Source organism: Peromyscus californicus, unplaced genomic scaffold (assembly GCF_007827085.1).
Source record: "Peromyscus californicus insignis strain IS unplaced genomic scaffold, ASM782708v3 Scaffold_3__1_contigs__length_106647218, whole genome shotgun sequence".
NCBI lineage: Eukaryota > Metazoa > Chordata > Mammalia > Rodentia > Cricetidae > Peromyscus > Peromyscus californicus.
The window spans coordinates 106128593-106147544 of record NW_026294551.1 but is presented as its reverse complement, the minus strand read 5'-3'; the positions used below and the strand labels follow the sequence as shown (position 1 = coordinate 106147544).

The window sequence follows — 18952 nt, the reverse complement described above, 5'->3', positions numbered from 1 at the left end:
TAAGACAACTCATTTTTAACAGGGTGGAAGAGAGAAAAGAAAGATGAAAGAATGTTGAACCACGTTGTCTGGCTATGTGATGGAAGGGAACGGAACTGAGAACCCTTGCAGTAGAACACTTAGATGGCTTCACCAAGATAATGATGCTAAGCCGTGGCTTTGGAAGTTCTCTGGTTGCTTTTCTCATTCTGAGCAGACATTGCCTCTTAGTCCCCAAACGGTAACTATGTGCAAGACTTAGCATGCTGTGAATAGATAATTGGTACAGGTGATCTGGGACAGTCTTTCCTGCCCATATAACACCCTGCACATTTTTATGATCTCTCATTCAACAAGAAACACACTTGCTAAAACTCTGTATTCCACTCTGAGTAACAGGTTTTAAGGTTTAAAACTGGGGGGAATTTGATTTCTTGTTAAAGCCCCAAATTCCAAAAGCTTGCATCATAAAATTAGTGAAAAGTATAAAATAAATTGTATTTAACTATAACTTTCTTAAGTGGATTTGGCCTGTGGCTTTGGAGATAAATTTTTCTTATATAGTCGAGGCTGGCTTTGGATTTGTGATCCTTCTGCCTTGGTCTCCCAAGTGCAGGATTACAGACAGATGTGATCACTGTCCCTGGCTCACCCTCTTAGTTTTAAGTCTATTAAGTTAGAAAATATTGACAATACCGTTCTGTTCAGGATTTCTTGAGAACATTAAGTATATTCTTTCTTTTCCTTTTTGGTGGTGCTGGGTTTTGAACTGAGAATGGGTGGTTCTAATTAATCACTGTATCTTTGCACTGGCCATAGTATAAAAGCTGCATTAAGGCTTCAGTGTTTCCTCAGTGCTGTCAGCAGCACAGCTGGACCACTTTGGGTAGATGGCTGGTCTCATTCATAGTGTTTGGAACGTCACTCTCCTCCTTTAGGAGAACCCAACTAAAACTCTTTACTCAACAACTACAGGAATAAATAAAAGGAAGCTACTTGCTTATAAGCCACCTTCCTTTAATGCTGTGAAATCATTGGTTGTATGCCCCAGTTTTTTTTAGACAGTACTTTGAAGCAAGGGGAAGTTACATATAGTCTCTGAGGTATGGTGGTTAACCTGGCTTGCCGAAACTAAACAGAACCCCCTGCCTAACTGTCTTAAGATTCTGACATAGCATTAATTTTAGTTGTATGTTTCTGTGTTGCCTTCCTGCAGACCTCTCTGAAGATTGTCCCTGGTCTTAGTTGGATGCTGTTATATTTGTTCAGTTATGATTAAGTGGTGTAAAGAGAGTTGAACATTGTTTTTCATTTTTTAACACAGTAGTGTTAGTAGTGTTAGTAGAGAGAACAAAATACAGTGGTCTCCAAAAATTGACTTGTGTTCTGATCTCTCCTCAGGAAGAGTACATGGAGAATAAGAAAGCTGCTGTGGAGTTAAAGGATATACCATCACCTCTTCATGTTGACTCTGAACTTTTCCCAGCAGTCCCACTTCCTGATAGTCATTCTCTTCAGCAACCAAAAGTACAGCTCTCAGCTGTTCCCAAAGTAAGCTGCTGTGTTCATTGCCCTAATGAACCCTCCACTTCACCCATGCATTTTGGTAGTGGTGATGGCGGCAGTAGTGGAGGTTCTGGGAGCTTGATTCACACAGGCTCACTCTTAGACTCACCAAGCACCAGGACAGTCACGTGTCAAGTAGGGTCAGGGTTTGCTTTCCAGTCTGTATCTTCACTGCAGAATGCCTCTGCTAGGAGCAACTTGGTGGGCCTTGCGAGTGGCTTTCCCAGCATGTGTGTAGAGAGTAACCTACCTTCCTGCAAGTACCTACCATGTTGTGGGAAGCTCCATTTCCAGTCATGTCATAGTAACATGCACAAGCTGCATCAGTTCCCGACTCTCCAGAGCTGCACCTCTGCTGGCTATTTCCCCTGTTCTGATTTCCCAAGTGGGGTTTGTGGGCGTTTGGAAGATCGTCTTTCCCAGTCAGAGCTTACACCTCACTTGTGCACCAACTCTCTTCACCTAAATGTGGCACCTCCGGTTTGTTTAAAGGGCTCACTTTACTGTGAAGACTGTCTAAACAAGGTATGTATTTTTTATTCTTTAACCTGGGGGCAGATAATGAAGTTTGAGGTTCTATTTAGAAATGCCTTTATCTTGCCATATCTTTACTGTGCATGGGGTTGAAGATTCTTCATGGTGTAGCTCGAACTCCCTTAGCATAGCTTCGTCTAATACTGAAAGATGCAAAGGTTAAAATGAGAGACCATCTAGAAAAGTAGTGTTGTTAGGTGTGTGGCTTGTGCTTTTAGAGCCCCTGGTCACAAGAAAGCCATGTCCTACAGGACATCTTAGTTTGCCAAGTCCATGATCTCTTTCATCCTTCTCTAGGACAGAGGTGGTTGAGTTCTTATAAGTTAAACTCAGCTTTTACACTGGCCCTTTCATGTCTTTTTGTAATATGAGGAACATGAAGCTTGGCCCCATTCGCACTAGTATTCAAAGAAAGGTTTTTCTGCTATTTATGGGAGGTGCATGTAAGATCTCTTTCATAACAGATGCATGTCCCAGGTTGGAAACGACTGAGTATTTGAACAGGTCCCTGATCATTTCAAGTTGCTTCTTGAGATGAGACTGTGAATTGGTAGCTGGTAGTTCTGATAAAGATTTGAAAGTACAATTTATCAGAGGTCATCAGGTAGGAAAGTGAAAAGCTTAGAATGGTGTTTTCACTTGTATATGAGTCTAAGTTCTTTATAATTGTGTCTAAAATTTCTTCCTTTAAAAAAAATGTTAAAACAGCCAGCAAGAAATAGTGTAATTGATGATGCTAAAATCTGGCCAAATGTACTACCTCCAAGTACTCAGCCTGCACCTCGAGCTATCCCTCTGTGTAATGGCTGTGGAACAAAAGGAATGGAGAAGGAGACCTCATTGTTGGCAACCAGTCTAGGCCATGCTGCTTCGAAATTTGGTAAATAATGGTGTAGCATTAAAGAGTGCATTTGTCTTTTTCTTTTAACATTTATTTATTTTTTATGTGTTTGGGTGTTTTACATGCATGTATGTAAGTGTACTTATGTGTGCCTGGTGCTTGTGGAGGCCGGAAGAGGGCACTAGATCCCCTGGAACTGGAGTTACTAAAGGTTGCCAGCTACCATGTGTATGCTGGGAACTGAACCCTTGTCTTCTGCAAGAGCAACAAGTATTTTTGACTGCTGAGCCACCTATACAGCCTCCATTTGAGTTTTCAGTATCTGACACAAATGTATTTAATTGCCTATAAAGATTTCCTTGTGCATTTACATTTCAAAGTATATGTGAGTCTTCTTTTCCCTCATTTGGCAAATATCTGTCCTATTATTATGACTTCATGTTGAGCTGTGGCTGTTTGAGACCAGAATAAGAATATGGAGAGTGTATTGGAGAGATTAAGTGCTGTAGGAAACTTGGGCTCACTCAGGTTGTATGTTTACTTTAATGTTTATGAGACGGTCTTTCTATATAGCCCTGGCTGTTCTGGAACCCTCTGTATAGACCATCCTTGCCTCGAACTCACAGAGGTTCTCACCTGCTTCTGCCTCCCGAGTGCTGGGATTAAAGGCATGGGCCACCATGCTTGAACTCAGCTTAGGTTCTTAATACTCCCTAGACATATTTAGTATTTAGAAAAATTTAGTAGTGGCTGATTATTAGTAGTATTTGAAACCTTAGAGTTTGAAATCAAAATTATTTCCCTAAAAAGTAGTTACTGTGATATTTTATCATCCAAAAACATCTCTGAAAGGTTAAAACAGATGTTAATGACATTAGAGTAGTTTAAAGTAAGACTCAGTGCCAGTTTCACTTTGATGGTCTCTTCATGCTCTTCCATACCCAGCAGACAGCCATCATGGGTCAGCAGAGGGTGAAGTCCTACTGTTAACATAGAGTTGTTTTGGCACCACTGATTTGTAGGTTTGTTGTTATTGAAAGTAGGAGTGGCCAGGTGGTGGTGCATGCCTTTAATTCAGCACTTGGGAGACAGAGGCAGGCTGATCTCTGAGTTTGAGGCCAGCCTGGTCTACCAAGCAAGTTCCAGGACAGCCAAGGCTACACAAAGAAACCCTGTCTCGGGGGAAAAAAGTAGGAGTGCTCCCAGTATGTCACTGGGATATCGTGGTTGCTTCTTGGGCTGGCCAGTGAAGTTGTTATCCTTAAACTTAATGGCAAGCAATGACATTGATATTTCTGCTATTTAGAATGATGGGTAGTTACCTATTGCATTTTAGCTCACTGTTTTCTTTTTCACTATGTGTAACTGGAACTGGAAGTATTAATATTTTTTAAGGGTCACCAGAAGTTGCAGTCACCGGACAGGTACTGGAGGCTCTTCCCCCAATTGGCGTTTTCTGGGATATTGAAAATTGCTCAGTCCCCTCTGGCCGGTCAGCAACGACTGTTGTACAGAGAATCCGTGAGAGGTTTTTTAGAGGACACAGAGAAGCAGAGTTTATTTGTGTGTGCGACATCAGTAAAGAAAACAAGGAAGTTATTCAAGAACTAAATAATTGCCAGGTAAATTTATTTATTTATTTATTTGTTTGTTTGTTTGTTTGTTTATTTACCTATCTAGCTATCTATTTATTTATCTATTTGTTTATTTATTTATTTTTGTTAAGAATTGTAATCTTCTGAGTGATGGTTCATTGATTAAGAGCGCTGACTGTTCTTCCAGAGATTGAGTCCAATTGAGTCCAATTCCCAGCAACCCTATAGTGGCTCACAACCATTTATAGTGAGTTCTGATACCCTTTTTTAGCATGCAGGTTTACATACAGACAGAACATTCATATACATAAATAAATCTTTAAAAAAAAGAATTGTAATGTGAAAAAAAAAAGAAAGAAAGAAAGAAAGAATTGTAATCTGCTGAGGGCTGGAGCAGTGGCTCAGCATTTAAGAGCACTGGCAGCTCTTCCGGAGGACTGGAGTTCAGTTCCCAGAACCCTAAGATGGCTAACAACCATCTGTAACTCCAGTTCCAGGCATCTGACAACCCTCTTCTGGTCTCTGCAGGTGCCAGGCACATATGTGATACTCACACACATAATTTAAAAAAAAAATTTTTTTTTATTTTTATTTTTTTGCCATTCTTCAAGACACAGGGTTTCTCTGTGTAGCCCTGGCTGGCCTGGAACTTTCTCTGTAGACCAGGCTGGCCTCGAACTCACAGAGATTTGCCTGCCTCTGCCCCGCAAATGCTGAGAATAAGGAATGTGCCACTATAGCTGACCTGATTACTTGGGGGTGTTTTGTTTAAAATTCCAATTCCAGCTTGGTTTAGTGATGTTTTTATGCCATTTTCAAATGAGAGAAAGCCACACACAGTTTTTTCTTTTTAGAATGCTGAAATTGAAACATTTGATCTTTCATTAAGTTGCTTGTTCCTTGGCGATGTGCACTGTAGTGGCTGCATGTGTTGTCTGCCTCAGCTTCTTCTCTGCTTTCTGAGCCAGGCATACAGCATGGATGTAGTTACAATTTACAGATTAAATTGAGGCTCTAAGAAGGGAAACCACTTTCTTAGGGTTATATTGCCAATAAATGAAAGAACTGGAATAATTAATTATTTATTTAGAGAGAGTTTCACCAGATAACCCTGGCTGGCCTAGAAGTTGGTATGTAGGTGAGGCTAGCTTTGAGTTCACAGAGATCTACCTATCTCTGTCTCCTGAGTGCTGAGATTAAAGGTGTGTATGATGCACAGCATTATGAACTAAAATTTAAATCAAGGCTGTCTGACTTTAAAGTCTGCTATAAAGCTAAAGATAGAATCCAAATGTTTTGACTTTTGGATAAATAATACCATTGACATTCCATGTTTCTGCTTAGAATTATATATTCACATATAACGTACAAATATGTATTTTTACACACACACACACCCACACACACACACACAGAGTCAAATCCAAATGAAAATTAATGTGGTTGAGGCACTTTGCTTTGGAGACAGCTTTGTGTAAGTCTATAGGATTTTAATAGGAGTCAGAGTTTTTGCCTTTCTTAGGAATGTTATTTCCTCTTCCATCTGTCATGCAGCCCCGGGTCCAGTAGGCTCCAGACAGTGAATGACATAGACGGGTGATAAAATGACCCACACTGTACCTTAACCATACCACATTCAGATTGTGGACAAAATGTATCATGGAAAGCTTGATAACTTAGAATTTGACTTCTTTTCCCTCTTCTTTTTTAAAAGGGGGATAAAAGAAGTTCAAAAGCAATTAGAAATGAGACTTGGGCTAATTTCTCCACTTTTTATATGGAGAACCAGTTCTGAAGTTATTGAGATCTAGTTGTAACCTCCATATTCCCAACAGTAATTGAAGAGCTTTTTTTCCTGTGTGTTATCCACTAGGTGCCAGGTGTTGTGGTGCATTTCTTTAATCCCAGCACTCTGGAGTCTGAGGCAGAAGGATCAAGAATTTAAGGCTAGCCTGGGCTACACAGTGAGACCTTGTTTTTTAAAAAAATATGGACCAAGTGTATGACAGTTTTCTAACCCCAGCTCTTGTTCAATGACCCTTTTGATAAATGATCACAGGTAACCGTTGCTCATATAAACGCTACTGCAAAGAATGCTGCTGATGATAAACTCCGTCAGAGCCTTCGAAGGTTTGCAAATACACACACTGCTCCAGCTACTGTGGTTCTTGTGTCAAGTAAGTGTCAAAGCATCTGCTGGTTTCAGCCATAATCACTGTATGGGAATTACCAGAAATGTACAAGCCAAAGAACCACAGAGAGGTGAACACAGGGCATACAGTGATGATTGCTGACAACTGTTTAGGGAAACAGCTGAGTCTACAGCCTGGTGTGGTGGCTCACCCCTCTGATCCCAGCATCTAGGAGGCTAGGGCAGGAGGATGAGTGCAGGGCCAGCCTGGGCTACATAGTGAGCACTTGTCTGAAAAATTTAAGAAAGAAAAAAAAGAGTCTGATTCTTTATGTTCTCTGTGAGATATTGCAGGCCAGTTTATTCAAGAAAATGTTTTTTTGGGGGAGTATTATAACTTTAAAAAATGCAAGATGAATAATTTTCAGATTTGCAACCTGCTCCCTGTTAATATTAGAAGAAAGTTATGTCTTGGGTGTGTGGTATGATTGCCCTGTCACGTTAATTCTTCACAAAAAAAATGTGCTCCTGTTCAAAAGGAGGAGGAGAATGATTGAGTCTGAGCCAGGCCTGCCTGTTTCCTTGGTCACGTCACTAGCTGTTCAGGGCTGTTTCTGTTGAATGTTTCTAATAACTTGTCATTTCTTTTCAGCTGATGTCAATTTTGCATTGGAACTCAGTGACCTGAGGCACAGGCACGGTTTTCACATCATTTTGGTGCACAAAAACCAAGCCTCTGAAGCCTTGCTGCATCATGCTAACGAGCTGATCAGATTTGAAGAGTTCATTTCTGATTTACCCCCCAGGTTACCACTGAAGATCCCTGTGAGTGGGTTTCTGTTGCCTCTGCTGGTTTCTAGTGGTAGATTTTAGAGGCTGAGAGACAGCCCTCAGCAAGGGGTCACCAGGTCGAGGTGCTATTTTTTTGCAAGAGCTTGATCAGAGTTTGAAATAAGCTTGGAAACCTCAAATTCTTGTCTTGAATAAATATGGATGAGTTTTCTTTTAGTGCTTTTCAAACTTGCCTAGAGAACCAACTTGTGTTTTTATCTCAGAGATAGGCACTTGCTATTGTCCCCAAGGCTAAAGGCACTTTATATCAAATGGATGAAACAGTGGAAGAGTTATAAGTTGTTTTGCTTTCAGGTATTATGGGTGGAGAAGATGGTGAGAGCTCATATGCACTTGAGTGTCTGGCTACAGATAAGCAGAGTAATTGTGTATCTTTCTGGTGATTTCTTCCCAAACTGCAGCAGGCTGCAGAGGCCGTGCTTTTTACACTGTTTCTTGTCATGCATGGGTGCCATTGGATGTTGTAGTCCATACATACTAGGAGAGTGTGAACACATTCCCAGCAGAAGTTAGACTTGATTTGGGATAAGAATGATTGCCACAGTGCTGAGCCATGTGTACGCTGTTTGGGGAATGCATGTGTAACTCTGAAAAAAATTCTAACAGTGATGGAAAGGACCTCCAGTGTGGGTATTACAGGAGAATGACATTCCCGTACATTAAATGCATTTAAATATACAATTTAATAACTTTACAGTTGCAAGTATATTTTATAAATGGCACTGTCCAGCCTAGTACTTGTGAAATATGCCTGTAATCTCAGCATTTAGTAGTTAGCATCAGGGATATCACAAGTTCCAGGCCAACCGGGCTGCATAGCTTCTGTTCAGCCAGGGCTCATTAGTGAGATCCTGTCAAAAACAAGGAGAAAGGATGGCACCTTGCATCCTCCCTGGAGGAGGTGGAAGTTAGTACTTAGGAAAGAAGCAGGTTGGCAACCACAGCAAAGCAGAGGCTGGGCTCAGGTCTTCCAGCCCATCTGCTAGTCCCAGTTACTAGCAAGCCCAGGGTCTCTCCTAGTCAAAACCATGTGAGGGACCGTTCACAGTTGCGGGTTGCAGACTTTGGTTGAAGGAATAGTGTCACAGCCTACCGCAGTCTTTTGAGCCTCTTTCTTATCTCACCATATTTGTTTTGGGGACCTGTGGCTGGAGCTGCATTACCTTCCTTCTGTAACTATCTTGTGCTTTCCAACTAGAAATGCCATTGATATTTTGGCAGAGCTTGCCCCATGTAAGAGGCCTTATGGTTAAAAAAGATCAATTATCCAAAACATGGAGTTGTATGGGAAGCTTTCTCATTTACTAGAGTGGTAATGACAGTTTTTCTTTCCTGTTATTCAGCCCAGCCCTTTAGTAAGTTGTATTTGCCTGGGTTTTGAGTTTTAGGTGTCACAGGAAGAGTGAGATTTTGTTGATGATTGACATAACTTATGTAAAAAGGAAGTTACCAATTGCAAAAGTAATGTCAGTGTGAAAACAAGAACAGTGTGCTTAGAGTACAAAACCTCAGCCCTACCCTGAGTGGGAGGGACCACTGGTAACAGTTTAGCATTGTTCTCTAAATGTTAAAAATATATAGAAATTTTAAAGTCACATGTCTTTTTTTAAAATTTAGTATCTTATCTTGGATGTATTTCCATGTCCACATAGAATACTGGTAAAAATTGCCCGTAATTTTAAGCATTGGGATGCTGACTTGACAAGCCAGGCTGTGGTGGTGCACACCTTTAATCCCAGGAGGCAGAGGCAGGCAGATCTCTGAGTTTGAGGCCAGCCTGGTCTACAGAGTGAATTCTAGGACAGCCAGGGCTACACAAGGAAACCTTGTCTTAAAATAGAATGAATAAACAAAAAAGAATGCTGACTGACAGCATGTCTGTGGCTGGCCCTTGATTTGTTAAAGCAGTCTGCCTATTATTGGACAAGTTTTCTACTCAGTTTTTACTGTCTACAGCAGCTTACCCAGGCTGTCATTCTCACCTGTGGTAGCTCTGGGTCAGAAGTCACTGGCAAGGTCTTACTTGTCCTCCAAGAAGGTGACATTGATTCCTATTCTTATCAATGAGAATGCTCTTTAAAATGTTTACCAGTGTGACAGATAAAAAAGTGGGGGGCTGGAGAGATGGTTCAGAGGTTAAGAGCCCTGGCTACTCTTCCAGAGGTCCTGAGTTCAATTCCCAGCAACCACGTGGTGGCTCACAACCATCTGTAATGAGATCTGGTGCTCTCTTCTGGCGTGCAGACAGAACACTGTATACATAATAAAGAAATAAATCTTTTAAAAAAAAAGTGGTATCTGCCTATAGTTGGCCTTACTAAACATTTTTTAGCAAATCTTTTTCTTTTGCTGTTGCCCTTGAATATCTTCATTCTAGCATTTTCACAGTTCTATTTCTTTCTTTCTTTCGGAACTGAGGACCAAACCCAGGGCCTTCTGCTTTCTAGGCATGCGCTCTACCCCTGAGCTAAACCCCCAACCCCTGTTTCTGTATTTACTTATTTATTTTCAGTTTTTCCAGACAGGGTTTTTCTCTAGCCCTGGCTCTCCTGAAACTTGCCCTGTAGACCAGGCTGGCCTCAAACTCAAGAGATCCACCTGTCTCTGCCTCCCTAGTGCTGGGATTAAAGGCGTGTGCAACCACTGCCTGGCCCTATTTCTTGATACATACATTCCAAGATATCTGGAAGGGTTCTGACCACAGAAGTAACCAGCTATTGACTGATATGTACAGCTTATTAGTTTTTTTGTTTATTTATTTTTCTTTGTGGTTTTTTGTTGTTATTTTTTGGTTTTCGAGACAGGGTTTCTCTGTGTAGCTTTGGAGCTTGTCCTGGAACTCACTCTGTAGGCTCATTAGTTTTTATTGTTTTTTTTTTTTTTTGAAGATTTATTTATTATTATGTATAAAGTGTGTATGACTGCAGGCCAGAAGAGGGCACCAGATCTCATTACAGATGGCTGTGAGCCACCATGTGGTTGCTGGGAACTGAACTCAGGATCTCTGGAAGAGCAGTCAGTGCTTTTAACCTCTGAGCCATCTCTCTAGCCTGGCTCATTAGTTTTTAATATTTACTAAGTTGCACTTGCAGTTTTAAATGGTTTCCATGTGATGTCTGCCAGTTGGTGTTGACCCCCTTTTCACCCCAGGCAGCTAGTCACTGGTCTCTAGGTTGGTCTCTTCTGGACAATGTATAGAAACAGAATCACTCAGTATATCTATGCCTAACTGATGTTTGGAAACATAATTTAGTTATACTGAATAGGTTTACCCTTTCCTGTCAGAGTTGCTGTCCCTACCTCTTGTGTGAGTTAGTTGGAAGTGGAGACCACACTTGTTCTTGTTTTGAAATTGAATGTGTGCTTTTGACTGACCCTGAAGTAACACTTTCCCTGTGCTTGCAGTGCCACACTCTGCTCTATGTTTATAACCTACCAGCAAATAAAGATGGCAAGAGCATCAGCAACAGGCTTAGGCGCCTGTCTGATAACTGTGGTGGCAAAGTGCTGAGTATCACAGGCTGCAGTGCAATTCTCCGCTTCATAAACCAAGACAGCGCAGAGCGGGCCCAGAAGCGAATGGAAAATGAAGATGTCTTTGGTAACAGGATCATTGTGTCGTTAACTCCAAAGCATAGAGAATTCCTTGAAGCCAAGAATTCAAATGCAATTGCTGATAAAGTGAAGTCACCGAAAAAAGTTAACACAAAGTTGTGCCTCATCAAAGACACAAGTGAACAGTCACCCAGTGCCAAAGCCATGCCTGGAAAAGGGTTGCAGGCAAATTCTGGATCTGCTACAAAAAACATAAACATTAAAAGTTTACAGGTAATTTTGATATCTCTTGCATTTTGAAGTTTATGATAGGTTTGGTTTCTTTCTGTATGTCCTGTGCCTACCAGTTCCTGTTGTGTCCTCTTGTTTTTGCTGAGACTCAGTCGCTTTACTCTCTATATAGGATCTAACCCATCTGAGGTACTTAGGTGTTTGTTTGTTTGTTTTGGGGGGGTTGGTTTTGTTGTTTTTGTTTTTGTTTTTTGTTTTTTTTCGAGACAAGGTTTCTCTGTGTAGTTTTGGTGCCTGTCCTGGATCTCACTCTGTAGACCAGGCTGGCCTCGAGCTCACAGAGATTCACCTGGCTCTGCCTCCTGAGTGCTGGGATTAAAGGCATATGCTACCACCACCCAGCTGGTACTTAGATTTTAAGGCCACTGCACTTGTGTCTTTTTTTTGTTTTTGGTTTTTTGAGACAGGGTTTCTCTATATAGCTTTGCACTTTTCCTGGAACTCACTCTGTAGCCCAGGCTGGCCTCAAACTCACAGAGATCCGCCTGCCTCTGCCTCCTGAGTGCTGGGATTAAAGGGGTGCGGTGCGCCACCACCGCCCGGCTGCACTTGTGTCTTTAAAGGAATTGTGCCGAATGGAGTCAAAGACTGGCAGCAGAAACAGTGAGCACCACCAGCAAGGCCATGGGAGACTGGCAGCACTACCTAATGGTAGTCTAAGTACTTCAGTGCCCACCCTGAAGAACACAGGCTTGATGGAGCCACTTTACAGAAGCAGTCAGAAGTATGTCCAGTTTTTCTTTCTTGGTCACTGCTTCTATGAAACCATGGGAGACCTGTGACATTTACAAATTCTCCCTCCTGCTAGAAAAGAGAACCTCAGTTCCTGGAGTGTTGCCAGCTCTCCTGTAGAGAAGAAGGAGAGAGAGGAGACTGTCTTTCAAGTGAGCTATCCATCTGCATTCAGCAAGCTAATCGCCTCAAGGCAAGTCAGCCCTCTGCTCACCTCTCAGTCTTGGTCTCCGAGGTAAGTCCAGCTTTCTCACTTAAAGGGTGAATATGCAGCAGGAAGGTTACAGGTCACTATATTAGACACTGAGACAGGTCTGCCATTTTCCCTGCCAGACCCTCCCTGAAGGTTACCATAGCTGACATTCAGAGGCAGTGCTTTCCTCCATTGTTCCCTCCTCCATTTGGAAATCGAGGCGATTCCATGTCAACAGGGAAGTACGTTAAGATGTCCTTATAGTCAGGTATAGTGGTACATACTTATGTTCCCAGCATTTGGGAAGCTGAGACAGGATCATGAGCCTGGGTTACATAAGTGAGTTCAAGGCCAACCTGTGTTAACTTGGTAAGACCTTGAATAAAAACAACCAACATTTTAACACTCTTTGTGTTGAGGGAAGCCAAAATGAGATGTGCATTGGCTGCTCTTAATATGGTGCTTTGTGGGAGGCTGCTGTGAGACTTGGCAGACAGAGCTGCCACAAAGGCCTGTTTTTACACTGTATTTGCTATGCAGAGCTGGTTAACAATCACTGGAAAAGCCAGGCACAGTGGCACATGCCTTTCATCCCAGCACTTGGGAGGCAGTGATCTTAGATCTCTGAGATTGAGTTCAGCTGGTCTACATACTGAATCTCAGCACAGCAAGAGCTAATTAGTGAGATCTTATCTTAGAAAAAAAATTAAATCACTGCAGAAAGGGAATGTACAATTTCATGTAACAGTTGTCACCAGAGCCTGCCTTATGTGTGATAGTAGGCCTTGTAAATCAGAGGAGGTTAAGCCTTACGTCAGCATTAGAGACTAAGTTTGTAAGACTAAAATGCCCAGAGTAGAATTTTAATTTAGGAAGGCTTCCTGTATTTTCTCTGTTTTGCCTTAAATATTTCTGTGAAATAACATTTGATATTGAATAATTTTTTTCTTGAGGTCAACTCATAGTACTTTAGACAGTAAGCCTAAATCAGCATAGGTTTAAGGTAAAATCCACTGCAAAATCAAATAGGAAGGTCTTTTATTGGTAGTTTTAGACAAAGTCGAACTGGCAGAACCCACTGCCTAGAACTGTTCACACCTTATGTGTTTTCTGCAGGAGTATGTCTCCAAACCTTTTAAACAGAGCCTTGCCACTTGCTTTCAACGTTGCTAATCCTAGTAGCAGTGATGACTGCCCAGACCCATTTGCAAATGGTGTTGACATCCAAGTCAGCAACGTGGACTACCGACTGTCCCGGAAGGAGCTGCAGCAGCTCCTCCAGGAGGCCTTTTCCAGGCATGGCCAGGTACCTTCACTCTTGTTATTAGGGTAGTTAGTTTGAATTTTTGGGAGTGGGTGGCATTTTTAAGACAGGATCTCAACTCTGTCGCTCAGACTAGTCTTAGGTGTATGAGATCCTTCTGCCCCAGCCTCCCAGTTGATTTGATTAAAGGCATAAGCCACAGTACCCAGTTTCTCTCTTTATTTTTTTTTTAAGATATAAATTAGTTATGTGGATGTGTGTGTATCTGTGTGGGTATGTGCAGATGTATGTGGTTGCCAGAGTGTCAGGTCTTTTGGAGCTAAAGTTATAGGAGGTTTTAAGCCCCCCAACATGGATGCTTTGATTGAACTCTGGTCCTCTGGAAGAGTAATTTATGTAAGCTCTTAACTGCTGAGTGGTTCCTCCAGCTTCTGCTCCCCAACCACCCTTTCACTCCTGTCCTTGCTGGTTTTACCCCTGGTGTACCAACCAGAGGGTCTAATGGACACACAGAACCACAGCCAGGACATGGGTATGACTGGGCAGGTTTGAACTTCTTTTCCCTTCTGTGTGTTGGAAGAAGTATAGAACACACAGTTTAGGACATCACCCCAGAGAAAATGAAGCTAGTCATGGGAAGTGCCTGTCTAATAGATAGAGGGACTAAGAGCTGCATACATCCAGAAGTACAGAAAATCTAAAGCAGTGGTTCTCAACCTTCCTAATGCTGTGACCCTTTAGTACAGTTCCTCATGTTGTAGTGACCACCAACCATAAAATTACTTTCATTGCTACTTCATAACTGTAATTTAACGGTAGTTAGGGATTGTAATGTAAATATCTGATATGCAGGATATCTGATATATGACCTCTGTGAAAGGTTCATTCAACCCCCAAAGGGGTTGTGACCCACAGGTTGAGAACTACTGGTCTAAAGGAATGTTGGCTATTTCTCATTATATTTTAATGTACCCAGCCCAGTGTTTAGGTGCAGTTTGCTAAAAAGTGCACCTTTTATAAACCTGGGATTTTGCAGAGTCACAGAAACACTGGTCTCTGAGTGACATATACCAGAGCACACAGGCAGACTGGCCAGGCTAGCTTCTCTGAAGATCACCTGCACTCTGGTCACACCTATAGTACCTCATTCAGACAAGTTTCCTCATGCAGGCCCTGACATATACTAGCATATTCCTCAATAGTTCTTTCTCATTTTTTAAGATGACAGGCTCTGGGTAGATACTGGTAGTGCTCTGTTTTATTTTGTCCTATTGTAGGTCAAGAGTGTTGAGCTCAGTCCCCATACCGATTACCAGCTTAAGGCCATTGTGCAGATGGGAAACCTGCAAGAAGCAATCTGTGCAGTGACCAGCCTCCAGAGGCACAAGATTGGCAGCAAGAAGATTCTGGTCTCACTCTCCACAGGAGCTGCCAGCAAGTCACTATCTTTACTAAGGTAAAAAACAGCATCCAAGACATTCACTTCATGACATAACAACTGACTCACAAACAGTTTGAAAAATAAATAAATATTTTATCACATTTCCAATCTTCTTGTATGCAGTAAAGGTTATTGTGAATTAATAGGGTTTGAAATCCACCCGCTGGCTCTTGTTCAAGCTTGAACTTGGTAGGCCTTTGGGAGTGAAGTAGCATACTGTATACCCAGAACAGGTTCTAAGACTAGCACACCCCTACAGTAACTCCCAGAAGCCTGAAAAGGATAAAGTACTGGCTGGAGTCTTTGTGTAGAGTCTCCCTGATGACTGGGTCAGTATGTGCTGCTTTGGCTCTCCCGCTGTGGTGGGGAGCTAGTGAAATAGGATTCACTCTGAGTGTTGTTGGAATATTAAGGACCTCTCTGATTTGTACTTGGACAGTATTTGAAGTTGTTGGTGTTTTTTGTTTTTTCCTTAGAATAAAAATAATACTCAGGTTTTTGCAGTATTTGGGGAAGTAAGAGAACTGGAGAAAAGCCCTCTAATCCTGTGGCTCCAGGCTAATCACCCTTCCAGGTTGGGCTTTTTTGTTTGTTTGTTTTTCTTTGAGTACTTTTGGTATGTTTTTTGTGAAGAGTGATGAAGATACAGTGTGCAGTTACATGTCCAACCACATGCAGGAATCCCAGTCCCATACATCTAACACATAAGACATACATGGCAAGAGATAACTCAAGCTATTCTGCCTTCACTCTGAGTTAAAACCCAGTGTGTGCCCCTGCCCCTGTTCTCAGGAGACCCCATGTCTTTCTGCTGCACTGATGTGGTCCTGTTACTGAGTCCCACAGAATCCCAGGGAGTGACTTGATAATCTTTCATTGACTTGTCCCTAAAATCCTTTTGATTTTCTTTTTAACTTTTCTGAAAAGTAAACTCTGACATACCAGAAACTAGAAAGTTCACTCTGCATGTACATTGTGTTAGTTTTGTGAACGTTTAAAAAACATACTTTGGCCGGGTGGTAGTGGCGCACACCTTTAATCCCAGCCAGCATTTGGGAGACAGGGCAGGAGGATCTCTACAAGTTCAAGGCTAACTTGGCCTATAGAGGGAGTTCCAGGACAGCCCGGGCTGCACAGAGAAACCCTGTCTCTTGAAAAACTGAAGAAAAAAAAAAAGAAGAAGAAGAAAATATACATACACTTTGTAATATACAGGACTAGTCCCTTCTAACTCGTGGTTTTTGTCCTGCAGTGCAGAAACAATCTCTATTCTTCAGGATGCTCCCGCCTGTTGTTTGCCTCTCTTTAAATTTATAGACATCTATGAAAAGAGGTAAGTTCTGCTTACTGTTCCATTGATACAGTCAGTAGTGATTGGTGACTTTATGTGAAAAACTATCATGCTCACCCCTAAGGAACTTCTCACAGAGACAGTGCTGACCAGATTGGAAATTTGTATCTAGCACTTGTTTTAAACTTTCATTTTTAGCAAATTTAGACTCAGGTTTCTGTTTTATTGCAGTGAAGAGACACTATGACCATAGCAACTCTTATAAAGGAAAACATTTAATTGGGTCTGGATTACTGTTTCAGAGGTTTAGTCCATTATCCTCTTGGAGGGAAGCATGATGACACACAGGCAGGCAGGCATGGTACTGGAGAAGGAGCTTGTGAATTCTACATCCAGATCCACAGGCAGCAAGAAGAGAGAGAGAGAGACTGGGCCTGGCTTGAGCTTCTGAAACCTCAAAGCCCTACCCCCATTGACACACTTCCTCTGACAAGGCCGCATCTCCTAATAGTTCCACTCCCTATGAGTTAGTTCATGGAGGTCATTTTTATTCAAACCACCACAGTTCTCAAAGCTAAGCTTTTTTATTTTGTTTTACCAACTAGTTTTATTACTGTTTGAATGGCACTTGTGAGCTTGCTCTATACTTTAGACAGGGACTAGAATCTTCAGTGTGCAGTGCACAACAGGTGTTATGAAAAGCTGAGACACTGCAGAAAATGCAGATTTGCAAAGGGCATGGTTCTGTGTCCAGAGAGTTTGTTAGAAGGAAAGAGAAAATCTCACAAATTCTTCTGTGAATCAAAGAGAAATGTTAGTGAAAAGGAGGTTCAGGGAAGAGAGAATGCTTTAGAGATCCAAAGGAAGGCAGCACAGGGGTGTGGCAGTTACTCCATGAGTAATGAATGAGCTGTTGCATGGATGGAGGAATGGGGGTGAGCAGAGAGGTATGGTGGTCAGAACCATCTTCAAGGAGAGGGAAAAAGAGGAAGAGTTCTGCATTGGGCCAGTTCTGTGCTGATGCAGTTAGACTACAGGAACTATGTGCCACAGAGGTTTTAAGTCCCTTTGAGACCTGGTGGCACATATTGGTAATTCCAACATTTGGGAGTGGAGGTCAGGACATCAGGAGTTCACGACATACTCAGCTGTGCAAAGGACAGACTGAGATACTGTCTCAAAAACTAAGTAAATGGATGGAAGGATGGATGGGTGGACTAGAGCTTAACTCGTGGGTAGCAATCCCTTTGGAGGTCAATCAGCCCTTTCACAGGGGTCAAATATTAGATATCCTGCATATCAGATATTAACATTATGATTCATAGCAGTAGCAAAATTACAGTTATAAAGTAGCAACAAAAATAACTTACGCTGAGCTGGGACACCACAACATGAGGAACTGTATTAAAGTGTCACAGAATAAGAAGGTTGAGAACCACTGGGCTAGAGAGATGATGGCTCAGTAGTTAGGAGGTTCTTGCAGTTGACCCAGATTCAATTTCCAGCACCCACATGGCGACTCACACCCACCTATAACTTTATCTCCAGTGGATATGATGTTCTTTTCTGGCCTCCAAGGGCATTGCACATATGTGGTGCACAGATGTACATGTAGGCAAAACATGTATACACATGAAATAATTTTTTTTTAAAGAAAGAGGAAATTCAAGTGCCTGTGGATCAGGAACAGATGACTGGTGTTGGGTAGGAAGCCAAATGGCAAGGTAAAAGGTAGAAAACATTTGATCTGGGAACATGGTGGGACAGTTAAATAGGAACCAGGGGCATGAAGCTTGAGTGGGGCACAGTAAGTGTTAGGTCTTGGACATAGAAGTTTGGGGCACTGTTGGAGTCTCGATCTAGAGAGTTAGAGTGCTATTTTGGAGGCTCTGTGAGAGAGATGTTGGCTCTGAAAGTACTGGTTGCTATTTGCTGAAGAGGCATTGTGATGGGCAGGGAAGCAGATAGGTCCAGAAGAGGTGCGAGGGAGGTAGAAGTCAATGGAAGGCCGGGGAAGCAAGCGAGGTCCCAGTGGTGAGGGTGGTGGGATAAGGAAAGTATGTGGAAAGAGAACATGCCAGACATGGGGAATCTCAGGGGGCTGAGGAAGCAGGGTGAGGTTTGGGGACTACTGGTGACATAGAGCCAGGAGGGAAGGGGTTTAGAGTCTGAGCAAATGTCAATCCTGAGAGATCAATTATTTTCACTCTAAAGGAATGGAGAGTTTAGAACCAACAGTGAGAGAGCATAGAGATAATGTTTATCTCCCCCTGTGGGGAGACCCCAAAGAAGCCTGATGGATGTGGAGAACTGGCAATGGAACCTGGAGAGGTAGGAAGGAATTGCTAGTACCCAGGCCAAGCCCCACCTATGCCTAATCACACACTATCCTCATTCAGCACTGTGAGGTACAAGTTATCACAGTGTTTTAAAGACAGCAAAATTGAGGCTCAAACTGGTTGTTTATTTTGACTAAGTTTACAAAGGCTGCAGTAGAGTCAGCATGTGAACTCAAATCTGTCTGCTTCCAGTGCCTGGGCCATTATGCTCCAGCTATAGCAAATCCAAGTCAGGGTTGAGGAGTCCAGGTATAGAGGACAGTGGTTCACAGTTGAGGTCAGTGTGGGTGAGAACATCTCTCAAAAGGAGTATACTTCAGAGGGCAGTGGTTGGAGTGACACATGTTG

General features: G+C 42.2%; 1 protein-coding gene across 2 annotated transcripts in view; it reads left to right on the top strand.

Moving 5' to 3' along the window:
- The window catches only part of Marf1 (meiosis regulator and mRNA stability factor 1), a 48800-nt gene that overhangs the window by 5664 nt on the left and 24184 nt on the right, over nt 1-18952 (top strand). For both annotated transcript variants that reach the window (XM_052759591.1, XM_052759590.1), the window contains exons 2-13: nt 23-220; nt 1381-2070; nt 2788-2959; nt 4316-4542; nt 6575-6692; nt 7299-7471; nt 10904-11326; nt 11908-12068; nt 12153-12311; nt 13386-13575; nt 14811-14989; nt 16227-16307. In XM_052759591.1, coding sequence (XP_052615551.1) covers nt 80-220; nt 1381-2070; nt 2788-2959; nt 4316-4542; nt 6575-6692; nt 7299-7471; nt 10904-11326; nt 11908-12068; nt 12153-12311; nt 13386-13575; nt 14811-14989; nt 16227-16307 — 2714 coding nt within the window. In that variant the 5' untranslated portion in view covers nt 23-79. The remainder of the gene's footprint in view (nt 1-22; nt 221-1380; nt 2071-2787; nt 2960-4315; nt 4543-6574; nt 6693-7298; nt 7472-10903; nt 11327-11907; nt 12069-12152; nt 12312-13385; nt 13576-14810; nt 14990-16226; nt 16308-18952) is intronic.